Source organism: Crocuta crocuta, unplaced genomic scaffold (genome assembly GCF_008692635.1).
Source record: "Crocuta crocuta isolate KB4526 unplaced genomic scaffold, BGI_CrCroc_1.0 scaffold72, whole genome shotgun sequence".
NCBI classification, from domain to species: Eukaryota; Metazoa; Chordata; class Mammalia; order Carnivora; family Hyaenidae; genus Crocuta; species Crocuta crocuta.
In genome coordinates this window covers 7,900,492-7,917,608 of record NW_027529427.1, presented here as the reverse complement: position 1 = coordinate 7,917,608, position 17,117 = coordinate 7,900,492, and the positions used below count along the sequence as shown (strand labels likewise).

The following is a 17,117-nucleotide window of genomic DNA, read 5'->3' as shown; positions in this document are numbered from 1 at the left end:
CTTCTTCTCCCCCTGTGTCCCCCCACCCCCTCTCTCCCTCCCTCCCTCTCCATCCCTCCTTTCCTTCTCCCCTCCCTATCCCCCCTCTCTCTCCCTCACAGATGGGAAGATTCCTGGGGGAGGTGGATGGCGCTCTCATGACCCAGCTGCTCAGCATGGGGGTGTTCAGCCAGTAAGTGGGACATGCTTCTCCCCAGACTGAATACACATAGAAAAGGCAAGAGTTGATGCTAAATGGTCCCGACAGATATCAGGATCCTGACCTCAAAAACCCATAGCGAAAGCCCCAAAGAGCTCCCACAGCAACCTCTCTGAAGCCAGGGACTTGACACGAGGTAGAGAGAGGTATAAGGTCATATGGGCCCTTAGAGGGAAAACCGAATTTGCCGTTCAGCTTCTTTAAAGCAGTCAACGTGTGAGATGTACTTTTCTGATCTGCCCATCCTAACTCATGCACCCTCACAAATTCTGGTGAATGAAAACCCTGCAGCAAACTTCTCCCTGGGAGGGGGCAGGGGGTAGGGGAGGGTCTGGACTCCCCAGATCCTGTTTCTGATTTTCAGAGTGACTATGTATGACTACCAGGCCATGTGCAAACCCCCAAATCACCACCACAGCGCGGCCCGGCCCCTGGTCAGCGTGAGTGTCACCCCAGACTCCCATCTGCTAGCCCCAGGACCCCACTCTTGACTCTGATCAGAAAGTCCTGTCCAACCTCTTCCTGCACCCCTGCTCCTTGTTCTCAGCCGATCTCCTCCCCAGGCCAGTAGGTCTTCTCTCTGGGGCTCCAGGGAATTGTTCTGGCAGCTCATGAGATAACGAGGACCTCTGGCAGAGAAAGCAGACCATAACTCCTCTCTTGCTTTGTTCCTAACCCCAGTTGCTAATGCTTTCACCAGCACCAGAAGTGGCTCATCAGGAAGAGAACTTGACTAGTCCTCTAAATGGGCATTGTTTAACCCTAAGTGTCTGCCTTACAATAGGAATTTATCAGATAACTGTTATAAATGCTCCCTCTGCTTCGAAGGGGTGGGGGATGGGGGCAGCAGAAGGGGGAACTCCCCCAGCTTCCCCGTGGTCTTTAATGGTGGTGCCAAGGGAAGCCCTCGCCAGGGTCCTGGTGTCCTGGGCTTAACTGTGTGTCCCCTCTCCCTCCCAGCCAATCTCCGCCCTCCTGACTGCTACCAGGTGGCTAGTGAATGAGCTCTTGCTGTGAGTGGGGTCTGCATCTGGGACACGGGGTGGGGCGGGGTGGGGTGGGGCATTTCATGCAGGTATGGCTTATGAGGGAGCCCTTTGAGCAGGAGCTGCCTGGGATCCCCACAACCCCAGAGGAGGCAGGCAGGATTCCTGGGTGGAACTGGCCAGGCACATATGGTTCTTGCCCCCTACACGCTGCTGCCAGAGGTTGGGAGGCCCTCTGCTCACCTACAAGCCTCAGGCAGGGAGAGGGTGTCCTGGAGGAGAGGGCCTGACCCAGGGGCCATCAGGGAGCTCTGGTGCTCCAGCCCTGAGGGCCCAGCTGGGGAGGACGTGCAGCTCTCCGGACTCTGCTCTGCATCTGACAGGCTCCTGCTTGATTGGAGTGCCTGGGGCTCCCGGCATGTACACAGTGGGGCCGAGGGTGAGTATACGGGACCACAAAAGGGAGCGCTTACTATCGAAGCCATTTCAGTAGAACCTGTCACTTCTGGGCAGAGGACAGAGGGGACAGGGACTCTGGAAAGTCCATCGCTCACCTCTCACCCTGCTGGGCCATCTCTCACTCATTGCCTCCCCATCACTCCTGGCTCCCCTCACCTCTCTGGGCAACATTACACCATCTTGGGACACCACTGCTGCATGTGACATCATTCATCCCATGTGACATCACCACCCGTGCCATCCTGTCCTCGTGGGACATCATGCCCACCCTGTGCTGGGCCTCATGTCTTGGACAGCCAAAGCTGTCTTCCATCAGTGTAAGTAGCATTCACTGGGGAGCCCGGCGGGGGGTGGGGGGGTGTGTGTGTGGGAGGGACTGCGAAGGGCCTGTCCTCAGCTCTGCATCTCAGGCGTGCATCCAAGGAAAGCTGAGCTCTCTTCATCGGGGACTCCCTAACTCAGAGGGCTTCTCCCAGCTTAAAGCCCCACTCCTCACAGGGTGGGGGGATGGCCCAGATCTCATCCCACGCAAGTCCAGTCCTACCCCAGGAGAAGCAAAACACTCCAGCCACCTCCTTGGGTGAGAACATTTATGAGTCCAAGAGGAAAAGGGTGAGCAGCCACCAAGTCTCCTCACGCAGAGGAGAAAACAGTGATGCCTCCAGCTCAGGTGTCCACCGCGCCCCCAGCAGCGCTCAGGGTTGAAGGCATGGCAGGTGGAGGCCTTGGTCTGGTCACGGGGACACTCTGGGGATAATACATCTCCTGTGACCTTGTATCTGAGGACACTGTCCTCCAAAGGCCTGACCACAAATCAAAGATCAACTGTGACTCTGGACTGCCCCTCCCAGGAGAGTGCGGCCACTTGATCTTTAAATGCAAAAAAGGAAGCTAGTGGCTTCCATGTCCCTGGCTGGCACAGGGTTCCCCCAGCACACAGGACTGTCTTGCTTTAACCAGTTTTGCTCAATTCTCCACTTTAACAGAGCCTTTTCCGTGGGGTTCTGGAACATCATCACTGCCTGGGCTGCACTCCCCACCCCATTTTTGTTAAGAGTTTGGCTTCCTGATGGTGTCTGTGACAGGAACCAGGAATCATATGTCACAACCCATTTAGAAACAGGTCCCTCCTCCCCTCTGCATGGGAACACAGGGTGGGGGGGGACACAGCTCCCCTCCTTATCTTTCTCTCTTTGCCAGCAGCTGCATCTTGCAAAAACTGGGAATGCTCTCCCTCAATCTGCTTGTTCAGAATTTTTCATCTTCAGGGCAGCTGTCCCTGGAGCATCTCCCTCCTGCCTAGGGGGCCTGGTCTGGCCACTCATCCATGTCCTCAGTGAACAGTGCTGACTTGGAGTCCAAGGACACGGATGAGTGAGGCCCTGATGCCCTTTCCCAGCTGCACGGAAGCCACTTCTCCCTATCATGGTTGGCATTGTCACTATCACTGTCACTGAGATAACCTACCCACACAAAGGGGCTCAGGGGACAGGCTCAGGGGACAAAGCCAGTGTAACTGGGCCCTGGAAGGAGTGGAGTCAGCCCTGAGTCTTCTGCAGGCTTTAGCCAGAGCGCCCACTCTCAGATTCCGAGGGGGCCCAGACAGCCATGCTGCCCAGGAGGAGCCCTTGAAGGTCTGGTGGAACCTGACCGAGTATGCAGATGCCCGGCTTCTCTGGCTGCAGCCTCCTCTCCCCTCCCCTTCAAGGTCTAGTGGGAAGTTTCTAGGTCTGGGAGTCTGGGAGACCTATAGCTCACCTACTACCTCTGAGACCTCCTAACCTAGGTGACTCTGACATCGGGGTCTGTGAAATGGGAGTGATACTTGCCCACCTCCTACCCACTCTTTCACAGATGGGCCCTCAGAGCAAAGAGAAAGGCATAAGTGCCTGGAAGACAGAGAAGTGCTGTTAACAAAACAGTGCTATTTTGAACAAAAATAATATCACTCAGCCTGTGAACCAGCCTTTTTTTTTTTGCTTTTTGCTCACCTTAGGAGCAAATGTGGGTCCTTCAGCACTGGGCTTCCAGGGCCTCAACTTTTCCTTTAGCAGAGTTCACTCCATCCTTTGCCCCCTTCTGCGTGGACTCAAGCGCACCGCACAGACACCAGGGAGCCCCAAAGCCTGGGAGCTGTGTCTCCTGGGCTCAGGCGGCTCTGGGCACTGGCACCTCCCCTGCCAGGCCTCCCCCAGCCCCGGGCAGCTCTTGCTGCTCTGCTCATCACTGGCCCGGGGGTAAGGAAGCAAGCCTAGGGCTTGTCCGGGAGCTGCATTTACAGAGCACTGTAGTAGACTTGAGAAATGTCACGTGTACTCAGTGGGAATGGGAGGGGTCTCCCGCAGCCACCCTCGGCACTCCTACTGCCTCTGCTCTGCTCTCGGACCCCCGGACCCCGGATGTCAGTGCTCATGGGCGCCTTCAAGAGGTCTGCTTCCACCCCTCCTCCCAACCACCCAGCTTACACTGAGGATCAGACTTCCAGAGAGGAGGTGCTTTCCCCAAGATCACAGGGCTGGTGTGCTAATCACACACAACTGAGAGCCCAAGGCCCCCAACGCCCCCTCTGCTGCCCTTCCCACTGTGATATCATTTGCTGCGTTTATTCCGTTCCTTTTACGTCCCTGTCTTTCTCTCACCCAGCCCCCTCTCTGTAACTTCTGACAAGGGGCCCATCTGCACACACATGGACAAAGGGGCATTTCATTGCCTAGTGGCTGCCCCTGCCCCGGCAGTGCTGGCACAGAGACCCCCCCCCCAGGCAATGGATTCTTGAGGCCCTCCCAATTCAGCAATGCCCCGTTCCCCATGTGTGACTCTGTCTCCCTGCAGCTCACAAGCACAAGAAACAGGACATGCTGCAGCCCTGCGACACACAGTACCCCGTGTTCGTACACCAGACGGCCATCCGGGAGACCAACGGGGTCATCGAGTGTGGAGCCTGCCAGAAGTAAGACCCAAGGGCAGCTCCCAGCATCCCCAGCCATGCTCCCAGGGTCTTGGCTTCTCACTTTCCTTAGTGAAGGAAATGTGGGCTGTCGCGGAGGGCAGGCCAACTGGGGGCGCTGAACGGTTCAGTGCGCTGTCTTAGGGGACCTGGGAGGGAGGGCTGGTCCAGGGACCAGATCCAGGCCCACCCGCCCTACCTCAGCCTCCGAAGTCTCCACAGCCTCTCTCGGTGACCCCCTCAGTGTGGGTCTCACTCACACCTGCATAGCCCACAGCAGCTCAGTGTCAGGGCCAGGCAAGCTCGGCTGCATCTGTGAGCCCTCGAAGTCAAGGACAGCTTTGAGGGAAGAAACTAGTCAGCTCTCCTTCGGAAATCTCTGTGCAGAGAAACTAGCGAGTTTGAAGGTGTTCTCAGGGGTGGGTGGGCTGGAAGAGGACTCGTAGCGTTGTCACCTGGCCTCTCCACTCCTGGGGCTGGAGCTGTGTGTGGCCCTGCCCAGACTAGGGCCTTCTTCCCTGTATAGGCTGCTAGATCTGACCGGCTCTGCTGAGCCCTGGCCCAGGAGGACAGGGAAGCCTTAGAGAAAGTTCTCTCCTGGTGACTCGCACCCCGACCTCTGGGACCTCCCAACCTGGGAAATTCTGTCCTGGGTCTCTCTCAGGTGTCCCCTCAGCCAGCCTTGCCATGACCAGGGGCTTCCCAGGATGTACCTCAGAGCCCTAGACCTCAAGCAAATTATTTTATAGTGTAGCACCTCAGATGGTGGCATGAGATAGTCAGATTTCCATCTCATACTAGTGTGCAATGCCTGGGATCTTAACCTCACCATAACAGCTTTCTTGGAACTATTGTTATTTGTTTATCTCAAAGGTTTGTTATGAGGATAAAGTAATGGAATGGTATAAGGCCAAGACTATAGAGTAGACAGATTTGAGTTAAAAAAAAACTAGCTCTGCTACTTCCTAGTTGTGTAACTTTGGGCAAGTCATTTAACCACTTCTAGACTGTTCCTCTCAGCTACGAAACAGGAATAATACCAACCTCATACTGAGCGGTGAAGGCTGAATACGCTCACGTGTGTGTGTGTGTGTGTGTGTGTGTGCGCGCGCGCGCGTGTGTGTGTGTGTAAAATCATCCACTCCATAGGAAATGCTCAGGAAGTGGCAGCTACTGTTATATAATGCACCAGGCCTAGTGCATAACAGGCCTTCCCTAATCCTTCACACCCTCCCTCTGGCGGGCTCCGGGGCTGTGTGTGGGTGTGCTCTGCCACCTTGTGGCCAAGACTGAGCACTGCATCTTTCCAACGAGGCCTGCCTCCACCATCATCACCCAAAGCAAGGACAGCCACACGAGCAAGGACTGCTTGGGACAGTCTTGATGTATGCCTGTTGTCCCTGCATATATTTACAACAACTCCTTTCACTCTCAGAAATGTCCCAGTTTGGATTTCTTCACCTGTAATCTGCTAGAACGGAGCAGTATGACAGCAAAGGCTTGTGGGTGAAATAAGCCAAGAGGACTGAGATCTTTGCCTAGGACTGTCCCTGCGGTTGCCCCTGATCTGACCTGCCTCATCTTTCTGTTCCTTCCTCGGCCAGCCCAACTCCACACTAAGTGTCCGCAAATTCTCTCCCTAGAAGCTCAACGTCAAGCTTGCCATAGACAAGTTCCATGACACACCTCTCTCTTTGCTGCAGGGTATTTGTGATGCAACAGATTCCCAGTAGTAACCTTCTCCTCCTGGTGACAGACCCCACCTGTGACTGTAGCATCTTCCCACTAGTGCTGCAGGAGGCCACAGAAGTCAAATATATCCTTCTAATCCTTCCAATCCTCCAGGATATGCGGGCAGAGGGAGGGGTGGAGGTGAAAGAGACGTCATTGAGGGGCTCAAATTTTGAGAAGCCGAGGCCAGCCTCTCTCACCACCAGCATCCCACCCTCCCCCACAGAGCGTCATGATTTGTTCTCCAGCCCTCCACCCCATCCCCCCACCATTGAGTGCTGCCTTCTGACCTTGGAAGCTGCTTGCAAGGCAGCTGGTCCCACCAAGGATAGGTTTTTCCTGAACTTGGTCTCTAGAATCTCCAGAATCCATTCCTGTTGTGAGGTGTTCACCTTAACAGTGAATTCTGCACATAATGCCTCTGTCAAGTGTGAGAGGATGCGCTCCCAGAAGCTTCGCAGGAGACCAGATTCCTGTCATGCCTTCCATCCAGAGGTGAGGGCTGGAGGGGCGACAAGGGGCAGGACTTGGTCTTCATCCCCAAATCCTCAGCTCTGGTACTGTGCCAACACACCTGCAGATAGGAGTGCTTCTGGACACTTACGAACACAACCATACACATGCACCTCTGTGGAATACATTCGTGCGTTCGCATTTACATTTGGGCCCCTGTGTCATTCAAATACTAAGTCAACCAGGAGCCAAGGGTGCTCTTACAAGGAGGGCCAAATTTCCCAGGGTTTGGGCCCTCAGTGATTTAAAACACAGCTTCCCCATATTGCTCTTCTTACTACTGCACTTAGCTCCAAATGATCTGAGCAAACAGGAAGAAACCATTATATGCGTAATACTAATGGCGAGCGACATTAACTGAACACCCACTATGTAAGGTGCTTTTAGCTTACGACCTTAACCTGGGTGCTTTACACATGGTATTGTCTTTGCTGACCGTGACTGCCACAAATGATCCACATCGGAGAAGTTTCCAGAGTTGATGGCTTCCCCGAAGTCATTCTTAAGAGGATGGCCCCACAGCTGCTCCAAGACTGGAGACAAGCAGAGGCTTGAGCCCAGCTTTGGGCTGAGTGTACAGCCTCTACTTTTCCCTAAAAGGCAAGCAGTCTAAAGGTGACTGCTTCCTCTGGTTTCTGGAACTTCCCTCTTTCTCCAGGTTTTTGGTTTCTATTCACCCCAGGGACCCTCCTCCCTACTCCTTGCCTCCTCTAGCTGGGATGGTTGCCTCATCTTGAACGCTCCCCTTTCATCTCTGCTCTGGGTTCACAGGAAAATGCCCAGGACTGTGGCGGCACCTCGGACCTCTCAGCCTCGCTCCCCATGCTCCTGCTGCCTGTGTGTGCCTGGGTGCTGCCACCCCAGCTGCTGCGGTGACACCTGCCCAATCTGACCTCTGTTTTGATGAGATGGTCCTTGCAGAGAGATTCTAAAGAGTCAGCAACTGATGTGGGATCCACCTCACTGCACCCAGGTCACTGTTCATCTCAATCTTGGGCTAATGGTCGCTGCCTCCTGAGATTGCTGGACAGAACCAGAAACCACGTCTCAAAGACCTTCCAGGGCGTCGATGGGCATCTCCCATCCTTCCTCCGTCCTCGTCAGGAGCCCAGCATGAGCTCAACTTGGACCAAGACAAAAGAATTCAATTCCATATATTTTCCGGAAGTCCAGACCCAGCCAAGGGTCAGCTGTTTCTAATGAACCTGGTTGGACTTCAGTAGAATCCAAGAACTTAAAGGTACTGAGAAAGAGGGGGCGGAAGGAGGCCAACAGCAGAAAGTGAGATGAAGAACATGCTTCACCAACCTGAAATACAGCTTTCTCAAAATGAGATGCATGGTAGAGGGTAGCTCAATTTCCTAGCTGCTACTCAAACAAGTTGGGTGTGTGCATGTGACAGAGAGAGAGAAACAGGGAGAAACAGAGACAGGCAGAAAGAAGGCAGGAAAGTAAACAGTAATGGGAAAAACTCTTTTCCTACAGGTATTAAATCCTTTTATATTACTGTGGCATATATGCAAACTATTGCTATTAAAACTTCTAAAAATGTCTTCACAAAGCCCTAACATACAGGAACTTTTGCATCTAAGAAAAAGCCAATAGGGTGAAATATACAGCTGCTGCACTAAGAAGGTGATGTAAGTGACATAAGTATAGATGTAGCTGCAGCCAAGCAGAGAGGCCCCAGGAAAAAGAACAGTCCTTCACAGTGGACTGGTGAGGGGTCTCCTGAGGGGTAGCTCCAGACTCCCCAGGAGGTCTGGGTCCCATGGTGGTCTTTTTCTAGCCGCTAATCTGTACAAGACACTACCAGACTCCATTGCTGGGGCTGGAATTTCAGGGAACATTCCAATATGCAGAGTCCACGGGAGGGGTGCTCTAGCTAGGAACTCCCTCTCCACATCCACACCTCCCCCCAGGGGTCTCAAGGCCCTGCAGCTTCCTCCTCCTTCTCCCTCAGACCTGGCTCCTAAGAGACAGCGGTCTCCACTGTGAGAGCAATATTAAAGATAGAACCATGTAGAAATCCTTAGGTGGCTTCAGATCTTTAAATTTAACCAACCCCCAGTGAGGAGGTCCAGCCAAGTCCCACGATGGGCACGGACAGCGTGCAGGGCCTGCGTCAGGGAGCCCCTCCTCCCAGCCCTCCACAATTCAGAGCACAAGCTGCCCAGCAGCAAATGGTGCCACTTCCCTAGAGTAGGCCCACTCTGTACGGTGCATTCACTGCAGTGTTTGTAACATGCCTTGTATTATTGACTATATGACGTTACGTTCACCATTTAGTCTCACAACAAGCCTGCGAGGTAGGCATTAACCGCCCCATTTACAGTTAAAGAAATCGAGCCTCAGAGACGAGAGTGACTCAAGCTCACCTGCTCAGCCAGTTTGAGGCAAAATAATGCTAGAAACGGCTAAGGCTTACAGGTACCTAGTAAGTAACCGGTATTGACTCAGTTAATCCTCACAATAACCATCCGAATAATGTACTGTTATTAGCCCCATATTATAGAAGCACAGAGTTGAAAATTGGGTGCAAATTACTAGAACTCTATGAAGTTTGAGTGTGATATTCATGCAATTTGCTGGGCATACAGTAAGCATGAATTACATGTTAACCGCTATTATTCTGTTCCCTTGTTTCACGGAGGTAAGGGCAAGAAGGGACAGTTTGGATGCCGAGAATGATAGACAAAGATCACAGGTGTCCACCTGGCACAGGTGGTTGAGAAAGCATCAGGGAAACCTTTCTCCAGCCCCCTCGGTTACCATAGCTCGTTTCGCCACCATCATGACAAGAAGACCTTATGGCAGCATAAACACTTCGTAACTGTTGCTCCAGCACCCCCCGCCCCTGCTCACCACCACCACCAACCAGGACCCACGGCCACCCCCCTGCCTTTCCATGTTCCTGGCTTCCAACAGGATCCGACCTCTACTACCAACTCCCAGACACAGGCTGCTGGTCTTTCTCCCCTAAAACAGCAATCCTGTCTTTTGAAAGGCCTGTCTTCCCTGCCCAACCAGGGAGGGCATTTTCAGGCAAACTTAACCACCGTCATGGCTATAGAACTTAAAAATCAAGGTTAGAAATGCTGGGGCAGCTCCTGGCCTTGTTTTGTCTGCTTTATCCCCATGCTTCTGTGTGGCCAAGAGGAGACTGTAAAACTGGGAAATCACTTCTAGAACCAATGGAAGGAATGAACCACTTCTGACAAACTAACCTTGTTCCTTGCCTGGCTGAATAAAATGTTCTCTTGAGCTCCTGAGGTGAGAACTATTCCTTTCTTCTTTTAACAGAACCACTAAAGGACAGCAGGTGGCAGCCTAGTTCAAGCTAAAGAGCCATCACTTTGGTTTCAGAGGAAAAAAGTTAAAACCAAAGTCATTTAATAAAGAACAAGATTCTGGAAGACAGAATCTTGACATTTCTTTTCTTTACAATGTTGCATACCTTTGGGTGACCAATAACTCAGAGCTGCTGTCACATCCTGTGTTCTCAGTACCAGTGATACTACAAGCTCCACCTAATAATCCTGTACATTTTAATAGAGGTGCTTTCAGGTAAGAGTTCACTATTTCATAATGATAAGTGAAGTTTTAGCAAATGGACAGATCTTAAAACTAGAAAAGTAAATATACGGAAGGTGGTCACAGAAAGGAGGAATCAGAGCAAGAGTTTGGCAGTAATGCCAGCCACTATGTAACGTTTGAGAAATGTTAATCTCAGTGAAAGATGCAGAGTATCTTATAAGCCTGTTTTAACAGCTAAGAAAAGGCATATTAGGGACATAGAACAACCTCTTCCTAGGTCACTGGCAAATGGCAGAACCTGACTCTAAACCTACCTCTTTTTTCGTGTAGGTATAGCCAAGGCAGGGATGACAGTGGGCCATAATGAGAGGCTTTCATGTTTGTGCAGCTAGATTCCCTGCTTCCTCAGTTTCCCGACTCCCTGCTCGAGGCCATCACAAATAGAAGTTACCAGAGGCAGACTGGCCTTGTTTCCACCAAGTCAAAAAGTTGAAGGCAGTAAAACTTCATACATTTGGACACAGGGAGCAGTGGTCAATAGTTCATGACCAGTGAGGGGAGGAAAATACAGAATGTGCTATAACTGAAGCCAAATATTCTAGAGACAAGGATATTATTTCTAGGATAACTTTAAAGCAACATTGCCAGGAGCTTCTTTAAAAGGAAATCAGAGCCCTGGCAGTCTATAAGTCGAAATTCAAACTTGTCCTTTATTTCCTTTGCGATATCCACAGGAATCATCTGAGAAAGGGAGCATATTGAGTTTTTAGAACAAGACTAGGAGGGGCGCCTGAGTGGCTCAGTCGGTTGAGCATCCAACTTCGGCTCAGGTCATGATCTCACGGTTCATGCGTTTGAGCCCCGCGTTGGGCTCTGTGCTGACAGCTAGCTCAGAGCCTGGAGTCTGCTTCAGATTGTGTCTCCTCTCTCTGACCCTCCCTGCTCATGCTATCTCTCTCAGAAAAATAAAAACATCAAAATTTTTAAGACTAGTTTTTTTAAAAGGGTCTCAAAAGAGGAGAATGCAATCCAGTGTTCTATACACAGATAATATATAGGGAAACCCTAAAATTAGATCTATACTTAAAAATGAGAATTCAAATACTGGAAATTCCCCTTGCAAAAACAATTTATTCAAGGCACAGGGGCAGGGATTCCTCTCCTTTCGTAAATTACACAAAGGGTTAACAAATCCCCAAACCTTTAAGTCAACATACATGAGACTATTTAACCCAAACTTTCTTACTGTAACAAGTGCCGGCACAAGAGTTGGACTTGGCCTTTTTGAGCTTCTGTCTCCTCATCCAGGAAATGCGTGAATACTAATCTGTTCACAGGGAGGTGGTTAAGGAGTATCTGAGATGTCAAGAGTCCTTCAACAGAAACCTTCACGAAGTGTCCATTATGTTAGGTATTATTCTTATAAACTTTAACCATAAATTAAAAACTGTCCTTGGAGTTAGCTCCCCATTCATTCTAAAACTGCTCCCAGTTGCCATGAAAGTTCAAGAAAGGTCAGGAAAACTGAGTTGGGCATCCTTCGACTTGTACATTGAGAATGGGAAGTCTCTGGAAATTTCTTAAGCTTCAGTGTCTAAATTAAGGCTTCAAGGAAAGTAAGCTGAATCAGTAAAGAAGTACACAACAAAAGTTCATATTCCATTTGGTTCTTTTTATTAGAAGTTGAGAATACAGCAAGTAAGGGAAATCCCATGATGAATGGAACCATCACACAGAGGCCTTTCTGGAACCCTAACCTTCTATGATCCCCAAAAATGTGCTTTGTGGCTTCAGCAATTTATAAAGGGGAAGGGGGAAAATACTGAAAAAGGCCACTATTTAATGGTGAAAGAATGAAGCTGTAGAGGTCCTAATCAGCCTAGGGCCAACAAAGAAAATTAAAAATCTGCACAGAGCAAGCAAGCCTCTGATGCTGAGAGTAAGGCATTCAGGCGCCAACCTGGTGAGAGTTCTCAGCAAGCACTGTGAAGACCAAGTGCACAGTGAGGCTGTTGGTAGTGAGTTGCACATAAACGTACACATATAAATGGGCGGACACACACGCGCGCACACACACACACACACACCCTAAAGAGGGAGAGTTTTACTGGATTACACATCATTGATGTTAATTTCATTTTTCCTAACAGTTTGTGCTATATTGAACCAGATTCAGCTCCTCCTTTGGGGTGTGGGGTGACTGCGCCCGGAAACCGCTACTTCTGTTGGTGCTGTTAACGGGGCTGCATCTTACACCCTATATCCCAAAGTGCATGACCAAAGAGCAAGTCTGGCTTCTGATATGTGCTGTTGCTTCCATGAGACTAAGTGAGCTTTCTTCCTGATGGCCACTGACCTGCTGGACTGTTCCCTTAAAGGGAGTAATACTGTTCTTTATTCTGTCAGGCACTGCACCAGTTCACCCACTCAGTCTTTTGCTGGGTCCCCTAGCACCCAGGGCAGTTTACCTTATTCAGAACCAAAATACTCTTAAGTTCCTCCTAAGTTCTACAGTGGAGTCCTTCTTTCTGGTTCCCAGCTTTTGCTGGAGACTGGAAGGGGAGAAAAAGGAGAATAATGACCAAGAAAACTCATTACTGAACAGAAGGCCCTCCCCATATTCCCAGGAACCTATTTGGGGGAGCTGGTGCCTGTGCTCAGGGCCTCAATGTTTCCCTCTAAAGCCCACAATCCCCAGGGTGTAACTCAATCACCTAGAGTCTTGGATGACAGCAAATAACCTAAGACGAGTGCTATTTCAGTGGTTCGCCTATGAGCCAAGCTCAGGATTCTATGAACCAAACCCTTCCCCTACCACTCTCCCTGATACCATAACAGGGTACCTCTGGGGCATGAGAAATCTTTTTCTATTCCTGGCAACTCTTTAAAGACACAGCTGAAGGACTGTACCAGATTCCCTGGCAGTAATATACAATTTTCTTTTAAAACTTCCCATCATGCTATCCCCCAAAACTGGGGTTCAGAGAACACTGAAAACTCCATGGTGGGTACTAGACCTTGCTTTACAAGAGCTCCACTGGGCTTCTTGTTCGAAGGACAGCTGATGTGTGTGTGTCACAAACTAGGCTCACTAAGTGATGACAGAGGTGAAATTCATCTTTCCTGATTCAAAGGAAGCATTCTCCCAACCTGTGTAAATGAGCTCAGGAGGCACCTGGACAAGTCAGAATCTCTTTTGTAGCTGGCTCCTGTGCCAGGAACTATGATGCCAGGGAAAGGTCCATTTGTATTCCCAGAAGGAAGAAAGGGAGTTAGGACAGTGACTTTAACAGAAGGAAATTTCTAGGGCATTCCAGAGCTCTACAGCAAGGATATGGAAAACTCACATCCCTGCAATCAGATAAAAATCACCACAAAATTGAATATGACGCCAGGAAGTAATCAGATCAGGACATTTCCAGAGCTCCTTCTACTGTTTCCACTACCTCTTTGCTGGCATAACTGACTTTCCCAAGTAGACGGCTCTACTTTTTAGAAGGGGTCACTATCAGCACAGAAAACTGGTCAGTCTCTCAAATGATACCTTAACTAGAGCCTTTGTCTAACACATCCTGTTAGCCATTCACGTGCTGCTTCCACTGAGAAAACACATACAGCTTCCCTCTACCTCAGGACTCCCAAAGGCTCTCAGACATGAGAGTGGTCATGTGATCACTGGGCTAGGGCTATACTTTCTACCCTCCCCACCCGGGTCCAAGGTTATGTCGGCCTTTAGAAGGCACCTTGGTGCACCAAGGCATTGTACATTCTGGGGCCATCACCTGATCCTCCTACAGTCACTTTGTGCAAAATTGAAACAGTGTGTGGTACTTGCATGTTTCATTCTATACAAAAATTCCCTTCCCTCCCCTACCCCTATGTTTTAAACATTTATATAAATTCTTATTTAAACAGTAAGTTAGAAATCTTATTTACATGAATTTCTTTGTTCTCCCAAAAGAGCATCTAAAATCACATTCCCACCCTTTTAATAGGATACAAATGTTCACCTAAGTTGGTTTGTATTACTGATTTAAGGAGAGAGAAAGGGAGAACAACAACCACCAGCTAAACTGTTTTCCCATCTTCTACAAATAAATATGACACGGATCAGAAGCCAGTTTGGCAAGGGTCTTGCAGAACCCTCAACTGACAGATCCCAAGTATAAGTCAAGGTCTGGGCCATTTCTCCCTTTCTCCAAATTGATGCACTCCATCCTTTGAGGTATGATTTATTTTTGTTTTCTCTTCTCAGCCGTGTACCAGGTGGAGCCCCATGGGCATCACAAAGCCCATGAGGCTGTCAAAGTTTTGGGGCTCCTCTGGCACTGGCATCGATGGCCAGTAAGAGAGGCCTGCAGGCGCCGCAGGCCTTGGTTCAGGGTCACAGTCCCTGGCTTCTGGAAGGTGTCACAGTGCATCTTCTTCACTGCAGCCTCCGCCGATCATGAAACGGAACTCCTGGAGATTTGAGACACCGTGGAAGTGAACGAAAGCGCCAGCAACCACAAAGATGTGAAACAGCTGATGAGAGTGAAACTGGAAGCAAGGGGGAGTGGGGAGAAGAGAGAAATCCATTCATTATTAAAGTCTGCTAAAGAGTCTTCAGATCATTTGTGCTGAGCGGGCAGCGAAAGGAGGTGACAGAGCTCAAATTCGAGGTGTCCACAGATCTTGGAACATTCATTAGGCATATCACATTCTACTGAAATGAAGGCCAGCCGTCCCCAAAGAAATCAAGGTGCTGCCACTAAGTTCTCATCATGAAGATATGCGCAAGTAACACTGCAGTATCTGGTGAACTCAGGGGCAAATGACATATGCACACTCTTGCCAACAGACACCAAAGGCCCAAGGATCCCTCCATGCCCAGCAATGGACAGAGCTATGGCCATGTAAATGTTGCTCTCTCTCAGAAAAATTACAGGGATTTCCAGGATTACATAGAAGGTCAAAACATGTATCCGTTCAGCTCTAAAAGTCTGGAATTACATGGACAACATACTATATCAAAAGTCAGGGCCTTTTAATTCCTTCTCAAATAAGAAACTGGTCTACAAGCATGTGACATTTTTTTCTGACTGAACTTGTTCTTCTGAATGCTAGTTCATTTCTTAAGAGGGGTTATCAATTGCTCAGTGCACCAAATATCACTTTAAAAAAATTACACTATTCTCATTATACTCTCAAAATGAAAAAGTACAGTTGCAAAAACAGTATTCATCAAGGGAAAGACACTGATTTTAGAGGTATAAACTAGAAGTACCCACAAGTTACATCCCAAGAAAGGCTTCCTAGGAAACCAATGGGGATTTTCTCCCCCAAAAGTGGGGGGAGAATTACCTCCATAATCAATGTCAAAATGATGATGATGCAATCAAAGATAAATTAGCTAATTAGAATCTGATAAGACTGCCTAAATTAGTATTATCTTCATTTTAAGGAGGGCTACATTAAACTTAGAAGACTAGGTGATCAGCTTAGCCTATAATAATGAGCAACAAGTTTGAGGAACAGAATGCCATAGGTCAGACTTCATATCCAACAACACTCTAATTCTATACCTATTGAAAATGTTTCAGGCCAATTTCAGTTATAAAATTTTCCAGTCTGTTGGCCCCTTCTATTTCTTTTCCACCCCTCTCCTTCTCTCTTAACCACAATTTAGTTAGCTCTACCTCCTCTTGTAACCTAACACACATATACACATTCAATCTCTCATTACAATTCACTGAATTTTAGTATCAAAAAGAACTTTGGTAAAAACTCTAGTCCAGCACCCTCATTTTATAAATGAGGAAACCAAAACAAACTAAACGCATGGCCAATTCAGTGTAGTATACGGAGTACAGACTCTGATATTAGTAGCCTGATTCAAATTCTACTCCTACCACCCAGGAGTAACTTGTCTTAATGCTGCTAGTCTCCCTAAACCACATTTCCTAATCTGCAAAATGAAAACATCAATAATAGTTGCCATACCTTATAGGGCCAAGGTATTAAACGAGGTCATCTGTATAAAGTGCTCACTCAGTACCATGCCAGCCACCAAGTTAGTGCTCAGTAAATGTTAGCCATCACTGTACTTATCCAGAGAAATACAACTACTGAGGGATAGTTACAGCCAGAATACAGGTCTCTCAATTTAAAAAAAAAAAAAATTTTTTTTTAATGTTTTATTTATTTCTGAGAGAGAGAGACAGCATGAGCAGGGGAGGGTCAGAGAGAGAGGGAGACACAGAATCTGAAGCAGGCTCCAGGCTCTGAGCTAGTTGTCAGCACAGAGCCCGATGCGGGGTTTGAACCCAAGAACCATGAGATCATGACCTGAGCTGAAGTCGGACACTTAACTGACTGAGCCACTCAGGCGCCCCTCTCGATTTTGTATACAACTTTTTTAATTACTTCACTCCCCCGTCTGCCAATAACCAACTAACAGATATGTATGTATATACACTAACTGCCCCTGGTCATACTTACCCAGATATCACACTTGCCGGGAAAGAAGCGTTCAGGGATGCGGGCAGCATATAGGGCAGCGCCTGTGATATAGAGGCTGGCCATCAGCATAAGCCAGCCAATCTGCCCAATGGTGGCAGCCTTCAGGAATCCCTCCGAGATGACATAGTGCAATGTAGGAATGATTCCGCTCAGGCCAAGGCCTAAAAACACTCCTAGCGATTGTAAGAACAGAATAAAGCAAAAATGCAGAAGAGAAATAAGGAAGAAGTCATCAATATTACAA

The 17,117-nt window shown here is 49.0% G+C and overlaps 2 protein-coding genes across 6 annotated transcripts in view; one reads left to right on the top strand and one right to left on the bottom strand.

The window, feature by feature from the left end:
• The window catches only part of CACNA2D4 (calcium voltage-gated channel auxiliary subunit alpha2delta 4), a 117,370-nt gene extending 109,659 nt beyond the window's left edge, over positions 1-7,711 (top strand). The window contains exons 30-38 of the mRNA XM_077759004.1: positions 102-172; positions 564-639; positions 1,160-1,212; positions 1,569-1,624; positions 1,941-1,961; positions 4,477-4,594; positions 6,295-6,407; positions 6,735-6,817; positions 7,607-7,711. Of these exons, the coding sequence (XP_077615130.1) occupies positions 102-172; positions 564-639; positions 1,160-1,212; positions 1,569-1,624; positions 1,941-1,961; positions 4,477-4,594; positions 6,295-6,407; positions 6,735-6,817; positions 7,607-7,711 (696 nt within the window). The remainder of the gene's footprint in view (positions 1-101; positions 173-563; positions 640-1,159; positions 1,213-1,568; positions 1,625-1,940; positions 1,962-4,476; positions 4,595-6,294; positions 6,408-6,734; positions 6,818-7,606) is intronic.
• A 4,318-nt stretch (positions 7,712-12,029) lies between these two features.
• The window catches only part of ADIPOR2 (adiponectin receptor 2), a 123,338-nt gene continuing 118,250 nt past the window's right edge, over positions 12,030-17,117 (bottom strand). For all 5 annotated transcript variants that reach the window (XM_077759240.1, XM_077759238.1, XM_077759239.1 and 2 more), the window contains exons 7-8: positions 16,853-17,046; positions 12,030-14,911 (exon numbers count right to left, since the gene is read on the bottom strand). In XM_077759240.1, the coding sequence (XP_077615366.1) occupies positions 14,783-14,911; positions 16,853-17,046 (323 nt within the window). In that variant the 3' untranslated portion in view covers positions 12,030-14,782. The remainder of the gene's footprint in view (positions 14,912-16,852; positions 17,047-17,117) is intronic.